Source organism: Gadus chalcogrammus, chromosome 12 (assembly GCF_026213295.1).
Source record: "Gadus chalcogrammus isolate NIFS_2021 chromosome 12, NIFS_Gcha_1.0, whole genome shotgun sequence".
Lineage (NCBI taxonomy): Eukaryota > Metazoa > Chordata > Actinopteri > Gadiformes > Gadidae > Gadus > Gadus chalcogrammus.
Window position 1 is genome coordinate 424,899 of NC_079423.1, and position 16,586 is coordinate 441,484.

At 49.1% G+C, this 16,586-nt stretch overlaps 1 protein-coding gene across 1 annotated transcript in view; it reads right to left on the minus strand.

Moving 5' to 3' along the window:
* Positions 1 to 2,440: 2,440 nt before the first annotated feature.
* patj (PATJ crumbs cell polarity complex component) overlaps positions 2,441 to 16,586 on the minus strand; it is a 36,954-nt gene continuing 22,808 nt past the window's right edge. The window contains exons 20-37 of the mRNA XM_056604101.1: positions 15,969 to 16,060; positions 15,487 to 15,565; positions 15,104 to 15,172; positions 13,972 to 14,124; positions 13,468 to 13,515; positions 13,035 to 13,110; positions 12,256 to 12,362; positions 10,786 to 10,869; positions 9,966 to 10,180; positions 8,729 to 8,876; positions 6,481 to 6,567; positions 6,201 to 6,342; positions 6,006 to 6,043; positions 5,798 to 5,920; positions 5,258 to 5,365; positions 4,950 to 5,032; positions 4,617 to 4,740; positions 2,441 to 4,033 (exon numbers count right to left, since the gene is read on the minus strand). Of these exons, the coding sequence (XP_056460076.1) occupies positions 3,887 to 4,033; positions 4,617 to 4,740; positions 4,950 to 5,032; positions 5,258 to 5,365; positions 5,798 to 5,920; positions 6,006 to 6,043; positions 6,201 to 6,342; positions 6,481 to 6,567; positions 8,729 to 8,876; positions 9,966 to 10,180; positions 10,786 to 10,869; positions 12,256 to 12,362; positions 13,035 to 13,110; positions 13,468 to 13,515; positions 13,972 to 14,124; positions 15,104 to 15,172; positions 15,487 to 15,565; positions 15,969 to 16,060 (1,923 nt within the window). The 3' untranslated portion in view covers positions 2,441 to 3,886. The remainder of the gene's footprint in view (positions 4,034 to 4,616; positions 4,741 to 4,949; positions 5,033 to 5,257; positions 5,366 to 5,797; positions 5,921 to 6,005; positions 6,044 to 6,200; positions 6,343 to 6,480; positions 6,568 to 8,728; positions 8,877 to 9,965; positions 10,181 to 10,785; positions 10,870 to 12,255; positions 12,363 to 13,034; positions 13,111 to 13,467; positions 13,516 to 13,971; positions 14,125 to 15,103; positions 15,173 to 15,486; positions 15,566 to 15,968; positions 16,061 to 16,586) is intronic.

Genomic DNA, 16,586 nt, shown 5'->3' on the forward strand with positions numbered 1-16,586 from the left:
CCTCCTAATGAGCCCTGGACCAGTGGTTCTGGACCAGTGGCTCTGGACCAGTGGTTCTGGACCAGTGGTTCCTCCTAATGAGCTCTGGACCAGTGGTTCCTCCTAATGAGCTCTGGACCAGTGGTTCCTCCTAATGAGCTCTGGACCAGTGGTTCCTCCTAATGAGCCCTGGACCAGTGGTTCTGGACCAGTGGTTCCTCTGGTACTGTAGTGTTATGTGTTCGTTATGAGTTGTTTTGATGCTGGTAAGACACTATGTGTTGACTGTATTCTGGTACAGGACGGTGGACCAGGTACCTAGGTACCTCGTCCATGGTCTCTGCGATGGTTTGATCATGTAAATATGAACGAGGGGTCGGGCCTCCCGCTGACCTTCGACCTATGTCTGTCTGATAGCCTGCTTGACCTATGAACTCTGACCGTCTGCACGGATCAGACATGGGAATCATTTCAATAAAAGCTGAAACATGTCTGTTCACCGTGAGTGTGGTCTCGCCTGGTGTGGGAGGGGCTTTCTGAAGGGGGCGTGGTCTCCACTGGTGTGGGAGGGGCTTTCTGAAGGGGGTGTGGTCTCCACTGGTGTGGGAGGGGCTGAAGGAGGGGGCGTCAGGATGCATGAATCAGTCTTGTATTAAAATACATAACGAGGCAACAGCAAGGGGTTCAAATGATGAAGAAAAACACAACACGTCTGTAGTCCACCTAGGGAGGGGGACCCCCGAGGGTCTGGGGGACCCCGAGGGGGGACCAGCTGAAGGCCTCATGAACAGGGTGAAGACGCCTCGGTCTGCTGGTTATTCAGTCTCACTGCCCTCGATGGGACGAGCCGGAGCCACGGTCCAGGGTGGGGGGCCCCTAGTGGGGGAGCACTAGTGACCCCTAGAGGAGGAGCACTAGTGACCCCTGGAGCACTAGTGACCCCTAGAGGAGGAGCACTAGTGACCCCTGGAGCACTAGTGACCCCTAGAGGAGGAGCACTAGTGACCCCTGGAGCACTAGTGACCCCTAGAGGAGGAGCACTAGTGACCCCTAGAGGAGGAGCACTAGTGACCCCTAGAGGAGGAGCACTAGTGACCCCTGGAGCACTAGTGACCCCTAGAGGAGGAGCACTAGTGACCCCTAGAGGAGGAGCACTAGTGACCCCTGGAGCACTAGTGACCCCTAGAGGAGGAGCACTAGTGACCCCTAGAGGAGGAGCACTAGTGACCCCTGGAGCACTAGTGACCCCTAGAGGAGGAGCACTAGTGACCCCTGGAGCACTAGTGACCCCTAGAGGAGGAGCACTAGTTAACTATATTATATAGTATACTGTGTTAATATAAACTATAATATATAATATACATATACTGTGGTAATATCAACTATATTATATAGTAGTATATATATAGTGTGGTAATATCAACTATATTATATAGTATATATATAGTGTGGTAATATCAACTATATTATATAGTATATGTATACTGTGGTAATATCAACTATATTATATAGTATACATATACTGTGGTAATATCAACTATATTATATAGTATACATATACTGTGGTAATATCAACTATATTATATAGTATATATATAGTGTGGTAATATCAACTATATTATATAGTATATGTATACTGTGGTAATATCAACTATATTATAGTAGTATATATATACTGTGGTAATATCAACTATATTATATAGTATACATATGCTGTGGTAATATCAACTATATTATAGTAGTATATATATAGTGTGGTAATATCAACTATATTATATAGTATATATATATAGTGTGGTAATATCAACTATATTATAGTAGTATATATATACTGTGGTAATATCAACTATATTATATAGTAGTATATATATACTGTGGCAATATCAACTATATTATATAGTAGTATATATATAGTGTGGTAATATCAACTATATTATAGTAGTATATATATAGTGTGGTAATATCAACTATATTATAGTAGTATATATATACTGTGGTAATATCAACTATATTATATAGTAGTATATATATAGTGTGGTAATATCAACTATATTATATAGTATATAAATACTATGGGGGCTACGTGCCTGGACCCCGGGGGGGGGTTGCCTGGAGGCGCCCGCTGAGGGGAGGGTCAGCTCTGCCCCCCACAGTCTGCTCCTCCACCTGCCCCCCCCACCCTGTGCTACTGTACCTGCTCCTCCATCCCCCTCTCCCCCCGCTCCTCTCCCCCCTCAGACCACCTAGTGGCCGCGACTGGAGGTACAGGTTTATAGTGTGGGGGTGTGGAGCCACCTAGTGGCCGCGGCTGGAGGTACAGGTTTATAATGCGGGGATGTGGCGTCACCTAGTGGCCGCGGCTGGAGGTACAAGTTTATATTGTGGGGGTGTGGCGCCACCTAGTGGCCGCGGCTGGAGGTATAGGTTTATAGTGGGGTCAGATGTCAGTGAGGGCGGTGGAAGGAGACAGGAAGCAGTTTGTGCTTATCTCAGACTTTAATAAAACACTAGCAGAGCTTTAGCAGCTCATGGAAGAAACAGACAGACAGACAGAAAAACAGGTGTCTGTCTCACAGCTAGACACACAGACTCAATCCTTCCCCCTGAGGTCAGAGGTTATTCTGTTACACGCAAGACACGCTAGACGACATCATCAGGAGAGAGAGGGAGAGACAGAGACAGAGAGAGAGAGAGAGAGGATATTGCTATCAATATTAACAATAAAAAGAAAACATAAACATTGGCAACATTATTTATTTTCCATTGACTGATCGTTGTCGTCCCCATGGTAACGGCTGAAGCCAGTGACTGATCGTTTTCGTCCCCATGGTAACGGCTGAAGCCTTGTGGACGCGTTGTGCATTAAGTCTCTTATTAATCGTTTATTTAGAGATGGGCGTTAATCGGTAGATCTCCATGGAGACGCCTGGTTGGCATGGTAACGCATGCAGCCAGAAAGGGCTGCTACCTGGCTTATTGCTAAGAGCTAACAGGCAGCACTAATGGCGCAGTTTCACCTGAGGGTGCGGGTCGGTTCAGTCTGCAAAGGTGCGGCACGGTTCGCAATTTCCACCGCCAAAAGTGGGCGTGATCCGGACTGAGCCGTACTCGTCTTGCAGTACTCCTCCGTTCCGAGACGCCTGAAAGGGTGCCGGCAAGTTGGAGCTACACACGTCATCCGTTGATTGGTCGACAGAATCGTCACACAGCATGACACACAGTACCAGCGAGGTATTTCTGGCGAAAACTGCGAAAGCTTTGTTTATTGAAAAAAATGTTGCGCAAAAGTTTGAGGTCCTTCTCGGACGTCCTACATTGTTGCTCTTTGTTTATTGTGCACATTCTTATTTTTCCTTGGATTTATTAGCAAGCTACACTGTGTCGGGCTGCTATGATGTCACGATGTTTACGGTGCTGCCGCAGCTATCGCCATCCGTCTTAAACGCCGCCCTACCATAAGGGCGCTGTCGGCGGTGGGAACGCGAGCCGTAACGGAGCTGGGCTAACGCTACTGGGCCGAGGCGTGCTGGGCCGAAGCGCACCCGCCGGTGGAAATGCGCCATATGAGACGACTGGCATTGCCCATAGACTAAGCTAAAGGCTCAAAGGAAACAAAACGCAAAGCTAAAGCCTGCATCCAGCTAGCTAGCTACGCATTATAGCAAGCGGCAGGCTACGATAGCTAGCTAAGAAGTGCAGTAAGCTCCGCGTTATGCTAGCTACCTAGGCAGTGTAGCTTTCTCCAGGATACTCTAGCTAGCAGGCTACGCTAGCTAGCTAGGTAAGATAGCAGGTCATGGGCTCGCCTGTGTGTGTGTGTGTGTGTGTGTGTGTGTGTGTGTGTGTGTGTGTGTGTGTGTGTGTGTGTGTGTGTGTGTGTGTGTGTGTGTGTGTGTGTGTGTGTGTGTTAGGACAGGACCCTCAGGACCACTGTGCCGCTCTGTCTCTTTAAGAGAGCGACCGCCTGCTCGTGCGTCGCTCGCTCTAAGCTCTCCCCGTTCACACTCAGGATCTGATCGCCCCGACGCAGCCGGCCGTCCGAGGCAGCCGCCCCCTGAGAGAGAGAGAGAGAGAGAGAGAGAGAGAGAGAGAGAGAGAGAGAGAGAGAGAGAGAGAGAGAGAGAGAGAGAGAGAGAGAGAGAGAGAGAGAGAGAGAGAGAGAGAGAGAGAGAGAGAGAGAGATTTGGACCTTATTGGTTGTGATCATACATGGCGACAGCAGTGGTGGCTGTGGTGAAGGTACTGGTTGCTATGTAGAAGGTACTGGTTGCTATAGCGAGGGCAGTGGTTGGTATGGTGAGGGCAGTGGATGCTATGGTGACGGTACTGGTTACTATGGTGGAGGGACTGGTTAGTATGGCAAGGGCAATGGTTGCTATGGTGAAGGTAGTTGTTGCTATGGTGGAGATACTGGTTACTATGACAAGAGCAGTGGTTGCTATGGCAACGCTAGTGGTTGCTATGGTGAAGGTACTGACTGCTATGGTGAAGGTTCTGGTTGCTATGGTGATGGTTCTGGTTGCTATGGTGAGGGTTCTGGTTTCTATGGTGAGGCCAGAGGTTGCTATGGCGAGGCCAGTGGTTGCTATGATGAAGGGACTGGTTGCTAAGGCGAGGCCGGTGGTTGCTAGGCGTACCTTGCTGAAGACGGTCTTGACGTATATGGGCAGGTCCCCGTGGGGGCTGCTGAACCCGCCCACGATGCTGAAGCCCAGACCCTCGGGACCCTTCAGCAGGGCCACGGCTAGGGGGCCCGGGGCCCTGAGACACACACACACACACACACACACACACACACACACACACACACACACACACACACACACACACACACACACACACACACACACACACACACACACACACACACACAATCAACATTGACACATCCACATACACAGTAGGGCCCTTACTGCAACACACACACAAAGAATATACATGTGTGTGTGTGTGTTTGTGCGTGTGCGTACTCTGGCTCTGCGTGGACCGCTGGTAGGTTGGACAGATTCTCCACCTGACTGGTCACCGCACCGATGTTAGTGTCGGCTACCACCTGGACACACACACACACACACACACACACACACACACACACACACACACACACACACACACACACACACACACACACACACACACACACACACACACACCAGACACACACACTCTCAAGGTGAGTACCTTGGTGGTCACAACAGAGGATACCTGTGTGTGTGTGTGTGTGTGTGTGTGTGTGTGTGTGTGTGTGTGTGTGTGTGTGTGTGTGTGTGTGTGTTACCTCCAGGGTGAGGGGTGTGTCAGAGTCTCTCTTCAGGAGGTTGACGACCTCAGAGTGAGAAAAACCATCGAGACGAACGCCGTCAATACTGACCACCCGGTCCCCCACCTCCACACACACACACACACACACACACACACACACACACACACACACACACACACACACACACACACACACACACACACACACACACACACACACACACACACACACAGTGTCAATCACACACATCATAACATGTCAATAATTGTGTGTTTATTTATTTTGTGTATCTATTACGTGTGCGTATGTGTGCATAACGTGTGTGTGTGTGTGTGTGTATAACGTGTGTATAATGTGTGTGTGTGTATGTATGTATGTATGGTTTGTGTGTGTGTGTGTGTGTGCGTGCGTGTGCGTGTGTGTATGCATGTATGTATGTATGTATAGTGTGTATAGTGTGTTTGTGTGTGTGTGTGCTCGCTCACACGTGCGTGTGTGTGTATAATTTGTGTGTGTTTATAATGTATGTGCGTGTGTGCGTGCGTTTGTGTGTACCTTGAGCTGCTGGCTCCTAGCCGCTACTCCGTTAGCTTGGATCATAGCGATGAAGACGGGGAGGTCCCCCAGTGGGCTGCCCCGCCCCCCCGCGATGGACACGCCCAGACTGTCCCTGGAGCCCTGCACACAGCCACTCACATCACTGCCTGCCCGGTCACATGTCCAGCTCAGCCAATCACATCATTTCAGGGTCACATGACCTTACCCGCGTGATCTGGACGGTCCGGACAGCCTGGGGTCCCACTGTTAACACATGACATCACAACATGACATCACAACATGACATGACATCACAACATGACATCACATAACATCATGACATTGCAGCGTGACATCACAGCATGACATCACAGCATGACATCACATCATGACATCACAGTGAATCAGAACATTCTCCTACCGGTGTTGTTGGAAGACGAGATATTGCCGGGGGTGATGCTTGCCGTAGGGTCAGAGGTCACCTCAGGGACCTGGGAGGGGGCGGGGCTTGCCGCCCGGGGGGGCAGAGTCACAAAACTTGAGCAGCTTCCATCTTGATCCATCTGAGAGGAAACACACATTTAAACACAGTGACACACACTGACACACACTGACACACACACACACACACACACACACACACACACACACACACACACACACACACACACACACACACACACATAGAAAAAAAAAACCACCTGGCTACTCTGGGACGTCTGTCTGGAGGGGGTCCATGTTGCCGCCTTCAGACGTCCCACCTCCAGATGAACACACCCTCTGGTACACTGCAACACACACACACACACACACTCTGGTACACTGCAACACACACACACACACCCTCTGGTACACTGCAACACACACACACACACACACCCTCTGGTACACTGCAACGCACACACACACCCTCTGGTACACTGCAACACACACACACACACACCCTCTGGTACACTGCAACACACACACACACACACACCCTCTGGTACACTGCAACACACACACACACACACACACACACACACACACACACACACACACACACACATACACCCTCTGGTACACACACACACACACACACACACACACACACACACACACACACACACACACACACACACACACACACACACACACACACACACACACACACACACACACACACACCCACCCTCTGGTACACAAACACAGTCTATATGTTTAGTCTATATTTTAAGTCTATATATATGTTTAGTCTATATATATAGATGTGTAGTCTATATGTTTAGTGTATATGTTTCGTGTATCTGTTTATTCTATATGTTTGGTCTATATGTTGAATGTATGTGTATGTTTAGTCTATATGTTTATTGTATATGTATGTTTAGTGTATATGTTTTGTGTGCATATGTTTGGTGTATATGATTAGTGTATATACATGTTTGGTGTATATGTTTAGTCTATATATATGTTAAGTCTATTGTTTAGTCTATATGTTTAGTCTATATGTTTAGTGTATATGTATGTTTAGTGTATATGTTTAGTGTATATATGTTAAGTCTATGTTTAGTCTATATGTTTAGTGTATATATATATATATGTTTAGGCTGTATGTTTAGTCTATATGTTTAGTGTATATGTTTAGTCTATCTATATATGTTTAGTGTATATATATGTTTAGTCTATATGTTTGGTGTAGATATATGTTTAGTCTATCTATATATGTTTAGTCTATATGTTTAGTGTATATATATGTTTAGTCTATCTATATATGTTTAGTCTATATGTTTAGTGTATATATATGTTTAGTCTATCTATATATGTTTAGTGTATAGATATGTTTAGTCTATATGTTTAGTGTATATGTTTAGTCTATCTATATATGTTTAGTCTATATGTTTAGTGTATATATATGTTTAGTCTATCTATATATGTTTAGTCTATATGTTTAGTGTATATATATGTTTAGTCTATCTATATATGTTTAGTGTATATATATGTTTAGTGTATATATATGTTTATTCTATCTATATATGTTTAGTCTATCTATATATGTTTAGTGTATATATATATGTTTAGTGTATATATATGTTTAGTCTATATTAGAGCTGTCAGTTAAACGCGTTATTAACGGCGTTAACGCAAACCAATTTTAACGGCTTTAAAAAAATTATCGTGCGATTAACGCAATTGTTTTATTTAAAAAACATTACATTTTTTTTTTTTTTTTTTTTGGCTCAAAACATAGAAACAGTAGCCTGACTGCTATGTTCAAATGACATTTGTTCAAAGCAGTCGTTTAATTGCACTATAGGCTCTTTTTTTGTATCGTCCTGTTTTGATCAGTTTATGCCAATGTTGTTATCAATAAAAAATCATTTGCACAAGGCAAGCCGATGCACTTCACCATGTTGATAAGATAATTACAATGAGAAGAATTATGGGACAACAAAATCAAGGGATATTTAGCATAGAAAAATAATTTGCGATTAAACGCGATTAATCGTGAGGTAACTATGACATTAATGCGATTAATCACGATTAAATATTTGAATCGCTTGACAGCTCTAGTCTATATATATCTTTAGTCTATATGTTTAGTGTATATATATGTTTAGTCTATCTATATATGTTTATTCTATATGTTTAGTGTATATATATGTTTAGTCTATCTATATATGTTTAGTCTATATGTTTAGTGTATAGATATATGTTTAGTCTATCTATATATGTTTAGTGTATATATATTTATAGTCTATATGTTTAGTGTGTATATATGTTTAGTCTATCTATATATGTTTAATGTATATATGTTTAGTGTATATATATGTTTAGTCTATATGTTAAGTGTATATATATGTTTAGTCTATCTATATATGTTTAGTCTATATGTTTAGTGTATATATATGTTTAGTCTATAGATTTAGTGTATATATATGTTTAGTCTATCTATATATGTTTAGTCTGTACCTTGAGCATGGCTGCGACAGCCTCCTGGTGGGCGTGTCTAACCTGCTCTCCGTTGACTGACAGGATCTGGTCGCCCTGCATCAGCCTACCGTCCAGCTCCGCGGCCCCGCCCACCACCACCTCCGAGATGAACACGCCCCGCCCACTCCTGCACACAAACACAGTGGGTTAGCGCTAGTGCTGTAGAGGGTGGTCCGTGTTAGCGGTAGCACAGTGGTTAGCGGTGGTGCTGTAGACGGGGGTCCGTGTTAGCGGTAGCACAGTAGTTAGCGGTGGGTTAGCGGTGGTGCTGTAGACGGGGGGCCGTGTTAGCGGTAGCACAGTAGTTAGCGGTGGGTTAGCGGTGGTGCTCTAGACGGGGGGCCGTGTTAGCGGTAGCACAGTGGTTAGTGGTGGGTTAGCGGTGGTGCTGTAGACGGGGGGCCGTGTTAGCGGTAGCACAGTGGCTAGCGGTGGGTTAGCGGTGGTGCTGTAGACGGGGGGCCGTGTTAGCGGTAGCACAGTGGCTAACGGTGGGTTAGCGGTGGTGCTGTAGACGGGGGGCCGTGTTAGCGGTAGCACAGTGGTTAGCGGTGGGTTAGCGGTGGTGCTGTAGACGGGGGGCCGTGTTAGCGGTAGCACAGTGGCTAGCGGTGGCTTAGCGGTGGTGCTCTAGACGGGGGGCCGTGTTAGCGGTAGCACAGTGGTTAGCGGTGGGTTAGCGGTGGTGCTGTAGACGGGGGGCCGTGTTAGCGGTAGCACAGTGGTTAGCGGTGGGTTAGCGGTGGTGCTGTAGACGGGGGGCCGTGTTAGCGGTAGCACAGTGGCTAGCGGTGGCTTAGCGGTGGCGCTCTAGACGGGGGGCCGTGTTAGCGGTAGCACAGTGGTTAGCGGTGGGTTAGCGGTGGTGCTGTAGACGGGGGGGCCGTGTTAGCGGTAGCACAGCGGTTAGCGTTGGGTTAGCGGTGGTGCTGTAGACGGGGGGCCGTGTTAGCGGTATCACAGTGGTTAGCGGTGGGTTAGCGGTGGTGCTGTAGACGGGGGGCCGTGTTAGCGGTAGCACAGCGGTTAGCGGTGGTGCTGTAAACGGGGGGCCGTGTTAGCGGTAGCACAGTGGTTAGCGGTGGGTTAGCGGTGGTGCTGTAGACGGGGGGCCGTGTTAGCGGTAGCACAGCGGTTAGCAGTGGGTTAGCGGTGGTGCTGTAGACGGGGGGCCGTGTTAGCGGTAGCACAGCGGTTAGCGGTGGGTTAGCGGTACCTCTTGCCCACGATGCTGAGGCCCAGGCCGCGGCCGGCCCTCTTGGTCAGCCCCACGCTGAGCAGCTCCTGGTTCAGGGGGTCCCGGACCAGGGGGTCCAGGGGGTCCCGGGGGGTCCGGTCCCTCAGCACCAGCAGGCGCACGCGGCCCGGGGTCCGGCGCAGCGCCGCGATGGCCTCCTGGTGGAGCGCCCCGCGCAGGTCCACACCGTTCACCTACACACACACACACACACGCACACACACACACACACCAACATACACACAAACGCACACACACACACACGCACACGCACGCACACACACGCACACACACACACGCACACACACACACACACCAACATACACACACACACACACACGCACACGCACACACAAGCGCACACACACGCACACGCACGCACACACACACCAACACACACACAAACACACACCCACGCACGCACACGCACACACACCAACACACACACACCAACACACGCACACACACGCACACACACCAACACACACGCACACACGCACACACACACCAACACACACACAAACGCACACACGCATGCACACAAGCACGCACACACACCAACACGCGCACACACACGCACGCACGCAGTTAGAGGCAGATCGTCCGAAACACATTTTGGACGATCTGACGCACTGAGAGAGTTTAACTCTATGCTATTTATTAAACAATAATCCGGCTGACTTTCCAGGAAAAGAAAAAGACACATACACGGAGACACGCACACACACAGACACACAAACACAATCCAACACACACACACAATCCAAGATACAGACACACACAGGGGTCTGAGGGTTACCTGTAGGATCTGGTCCCCAGGCCACAGGCGACCGTCACGGGCTGCTGCCCCCTCCTCGTACACCTCATGGACCAGGATGGCATCCTGGGGGGGAGAGAGAGAGGGAGAGGGGGAGAGAGAGAGAGAGAGAGAAAGAGCGGGAGAGAGAGAGAGAGAAAGAGAGAGAGCGAGAGCGAGAGAGAGAGAGAGAGAGAGAGAGAGAGAGGTCAGAGTGCTTACGGAGGCTAAATTACATCAATGTTCTGTTAAAGGAGACTAAAGCTCTTAACACACTAGCTCCTCTATCCCTTGCCAGTGTTAATAAGCCCTTACCAGTGTTAACCAGTGTTAACTAGCCCTAACCAGTGTTAACTAGCCCTAACCAGTGTTAACTAGCCCTTACCAGTGTTAACTAGCTCTTACCAGTGTTAACAAGTGTTAATTAGCCCCTTCCCGTGTTAACCAGTGTTAACTATATCTTACCAGTGTTAACTAGCCCTTACCAGTGTTAACCAGTGTTAACTAGCTCTTACCAGTGTTAACCAGTGTTAACTAGCCCTGACCAGTGTTAACCTGTGTTAACTAGCCCTGACCAGTGTTAACCAGTGTTAACTAGCTCTTACCAGTGTTAACAAGTGTTAACTAGCCCCTTCCCGTGTTAACTAGTGTTAACTATATCTTACCAGTTAACTAGCCCCTTCCCGTGTTAACTAGTGTTAACTATATCTTACCAGTGTTAACTAGCCCTTACCAGTGTTAACCAGTGTTAACTAGCCCTGACCAGTGTTAACCAGTGTTAACTAGCCCTTACCAGTGTTAACCAGTGTTAACTAGCCCTCACCAGTGTTACCCAGTGTTAACTAGCCCTCACCAGTGTTACCCAGTGTTAACTAGCCCTCACCAGTGTTACCCAGTGTTAACTAGCCCTCACCAGTGTTAACCAGTGTTAACTAGCCCTGACCAGTGTTAACCAGTGTTAACTAGCCCTGACCAGTGTTAACCAGTGTTAACTAGCCCTCACCAGTGTTAACCAGTGTTAACTAGCCCTCACCAGTGTTACCCAGGATTAACTAGCCCTCACCAGTGTTACCCAGTGTTAACTAGCCCTCACCAGTGTTAACCAGTGTTAACTAGCCCTGACCAGTGTTAACCAGTGTTAACTAGCCCTGACCAGTGTTAACCAGTGTTAACTAGCCCTCACCAGTGTTACCCAGTGTTAACTAGCCCTCACCAGTGTTACCCAGTGTTAACTAGCCCTCACCAGTGTTAACCAGTGTTAACTAGCCCTCACCAGTGTTAACCAGTGTTAACTAGCCCTCACCAGTGTTACCCAGTGTTAACTAGCCCTCACCAGTGTTACCCAGTGTTAACTAGCCCTGACCAGTGTTAACCAGTGTTAACTAGCCCTCACCAGTGTTACCCAGTGTTAACTAGCCCTCACCAGTGTTACCCAGTGTTAACTAGCCCTCACCAGTCTTAACCAGCTCTTACCAGCTGGGTGTCCTGGCCTCCCACCACGCTGAGCCCCAGACCGGAGCTTCCTTTGTGGATCTCGATGAGCGTCTCCTGACCAGCGAGGACCGGTCTGCAGGCTGGGTCTACCACACACACACGCACACACACACACACACACACACACGCACACGCACGCGCACGCACACGCACACACACACACACACACACACGCGCGCACGCACACGCACACACACACACACCTAATTGACATCCCACATTCTGGTAAGATAAGGGCCATTTGAGGCCCTGTCCACACAGAGCCGATTGTTTGGTGAAACCGCATAAGTCTTGTGCGTTTGGGCCGACCGTCCAGACGGATCCGGTGCCCGAAAACTCACTTTTCTGAAACCGGGTCCCAGGGTGGTCAAATAAAACCGGACCTATGCGGTTTCGTGTTCGGATTTGTGCAGACGCCTGAAACGCAAACGATGACGTCATCCCCCATCAGCAGGGCAACGTTAGAGTGGCGCTGAATTTTTATTTGTATTCTTTTTGGAGCTTTAAAGGGGACATATTATATCACCAGGTGAGTGTGATTAGCCTTACAAGCCGTTTCCAAAATCTGCCCCATATGACATCACCAGGGGGCGTGTCCACCTAGATCTGCACTGGGTAGATGGCTCGATGCAGTTTGTGTGTGTGTGTGTGTGTGTGTGTGTGTTTGTCTGTGTGTGTGTGTGTGTGTGTGTGTGTGTGTGTGTGTGTGTGTGTGTGTGTGTGTGTGTGTGTGTGTGTGTGTGTGTGTGTGTGTGTACCTGAGGCAGCAGGAGGTTCGGTGAGGGGTGGAGGGGAGACAGAACATGTGGCCTCTTTACTGGAGACTGTGGAGGACTTCACACACACACACACACACACACACACACACACACACACACACACACACACACACACACACACACACACACACACTCAATCATAAAGGGCCCTTATTTTTTTTAACTGGTCTGGGTTAGTCTAGTCTAGTTAGTTAAACTGGTCTAGGTTAGTCTAGTCTAGATAAACTGGACTGGGTTAGTACTAGTCTAGTTAAACTGGTCTTGGTTAGTCTAGTTAAACTGGTCTGGGTTAGAATAGTTAAACTGGACTGGGTTAGTACTAGTCTAGTTAAACTGGTCTGGGTTAGAATAGTTAAACTGGTCTGGGTTAGTCTAGTCTAGTTAAACTGGTCTGGGTTAGTCTCTAACTGACCTGCAGCTCTAACAGAACCGGAGGAGCCGGTAAAGGAGGGTCTGGAACCTTACACACACACACACACACACACACACACACACACACACACACACACACACACACACACACACACACACACACACACACACACACACACACACACACACACACACACAAAGGGCTAATTTAGGCTAACAGCATAGTACGCGGTGGTAGAGGAGGTGGAGGTAGAGGTGGAGGTGGTGCAGGTAGAGGTGGAGGTGGTAGAGGAGATGGAGGTGGTGCAGATGAGGTAGTGGAGGTGGTGGAGGTGAAGGTGGAGGCGGAGGTGGAGGTGGAGGTAAAGGTGGAGGATGAGGTGGAGGTGGTGCAGGTGAGGTAGTGGAGGTGGTGGAGGTGAAGGTGGAGGAGGAGGTGGAGGGGGAGGTGGTGCAGGTGAGGTAGTGGAGGTGGTGGAGCTGAAGGTGGAGGAGGAGGTGGAGGTGGAGGTGGTGCAGGTGAGGTAGTGATGGTGTCTGGTACCTTGATGCTGCTGGTGGGGTTCTGGTTCTCCTTCACACTCCTCAGACTGCTGCTACTGGTCCTGGTCTGGCTACCAGTACCAGCATGAGCTCCAGTACCAGTACCAGTACTGGCACTGGTCTTGATGGTCTGCTGAGAGAGCTCAACTACAGCCTGTAGGAAGAACACACAAGTGTAACTACCGTGTGTGTGTGTGTGTGTGTGTGTGTGTGTGTGTGTGTGTGTGTGTGTTCGTGTGTGTGTGGGTGTGTGTGTCTGTGTGTGTGTGTTGTGGCAACCCGGGCCCGACACGGCGGCCCTGAAGCCCAGAGGGCAGGTAATACTAGCAGTCTACCACCCTTTTCCCCCAGAGGGCGCCAAGGGCCGCATTGGCACGGTCCCACTCAACGCCAACGGGAGACCCAGGTGTACCAGGCCAATCAGACCCAGGTGTACCAGGCCAATCAGACCCAGGTGTACCAGGCCAATCAGACCCAGGTGTACCAGGCCAATCAGACCCAGGTGTACCAGGCCAATCAGACCCAGGTGTACCAGGCCAATCAGACCCAGGTGTACCAGGCCAATCAGACCCAGGTGTACCAGGCCAATCAGACCCAGGTGTACCAGGCCAATCAGACCCAGGTGTACCAGGCCAATCAGACCCAGGTGTACCAGGCCAATCAGACCCAGGTGTACCAGGCCAATCAGACCCAGGTGAGGGCTATATAATAGAAGCTGAGACGTGGTCTAAAGGCAGGAGGTATGTGACCCATGTAGGAGCCGAGAGCTGACTGAGATTCCCTACCTGGACGGACCTTGGCCCCAGGACCCTGTCTAGAGAAGACCACAGGACTACACGGAAGGACCTCCTCACCTGGATACCGGGACAGCGCGTGAGACACGACCACAGCGTCCCCAGTGGCTCACGGAGCCCAGACTCTTTTTAGTTATAGTTTGCATTGACGGGTGATTCCCCCTTTTTCCGTTCTTTGGATTTAATAAACGTGCCTTGTTGGCAGTTTGAGCATCAGAGACTCTTGTTCATTGATCGGAGGCGGGCTGATAGAACCGGGTTACCACAGTGTGTCTGTATGTGTGTGCGTGTGTGTGTCTGTGTGTGTGTCTGTGTGTGTGTCTGTGTGTGCGTGCTGACCTTGGTCTCTACAGTGGGGGGGCCCTGGGTGTCAGGAGCAGCGGCCGACACACTGTCTGGAGAATCAGCCTGTAACACGCACGCACGCACACGAACACGCAGACACGAACGCACTCGCACGCACGCACGGACACGCACGCAGATGCAGACGCAGACGCAGACACGTACGCACACACACAGACACACACAGACAGACAGAAGGTAGAACCGGTTCTGTGATGCAATGGCTTCACTGTGTTTACATATTGATATAAATAGTGTGTGTGTGTGTGTGTGTGTGTGTGTGTGTGTGTGTGTGTGTGTGTGTGTGTGTGTGTGTGTGTGTGTGTGTGTGTGTGTGTGTGTGTGTGTGTGTGTGTGTGTGTGTGTGTGTGTGTGCCGACCTCGGGGGAGATGGTGTTGAGGGAGGAGGGGGGGTTGGGGAAGGGAGGGACAGCCATTTGATTGACAGCATCCTCATTCCTAGAGACAGACACACAGAGACAGACAGACAGACAGAGACACACAGAGACAGACAGACAGACGGAGAGACAGACAGACAGACAGACACACACACACACAGACACTACCATTAGTACCAACATTGCTATGCAAAGACAGGATATTTGGTATTCTACATTACCCAGCATGCCCTGTGTCCTACCTCACCACTACATTACCCAGCATGCCCTGTGTCCTACCTCACCACTACATTACCCAGCATGCCCTGTGTCCTACCTCACCACTACATTACCTAGCATGCCCTGTGTCCTACCTCACCACAACATTACCCAGCATGCCCTGTGTCCTACCTCACAACTACATTACCCAGCATGCCCTGTGTCCTACCTCACCACTACATTACCCAGCATGCCCTGTTTCATACCTCAGTAGGAGGAGTTTGACCTTGGGGGCAGAGCTCTTGATTATGGCGGAGGCGTTCTGATGACTGCGTCCATACAACACCTGGCTGTTAATCTAGAGACAGACAGGTAGAGAGAGACAGGTAGAGAGACAGACAACACCTGGCTTTTAATCTAGAGACAGACAGGTAGAGAGACAGACAGGTAGAGAGACCGACAGGTAGAGAGACAGACAACACCTGACTGTTAATCTAGAGACAGACAGGTAGAGAGACAGACAGGTAGAGAGACAGACAGGTAGAGAGACAGACAGGTAGAGAGACAGACAACACCTGACTGTTAATCTAGAGACAGACAGGTAGAGAGACAGACAGGTAGAGAGACAGACAACACCTGGCTGTTAATCAAGAGACAGACGGGTAGAGACAGACAACACCTGACTGTTAATCTAGAGACAGACAGGTGGAGAGACAGACAGGTAGAGAGACAGATGGGTACAGAGACAGACAGGTAGATAGACAGACGGGTAGAGAGACAGACGGGCAGAGAGACAGACGGGTAGGGACAGACGGGTAGAGACAGATGTGCAGACAGACAGACGGGCAGCGAGACAGACGGGCAGAGACAGACGGGCAGAGAGA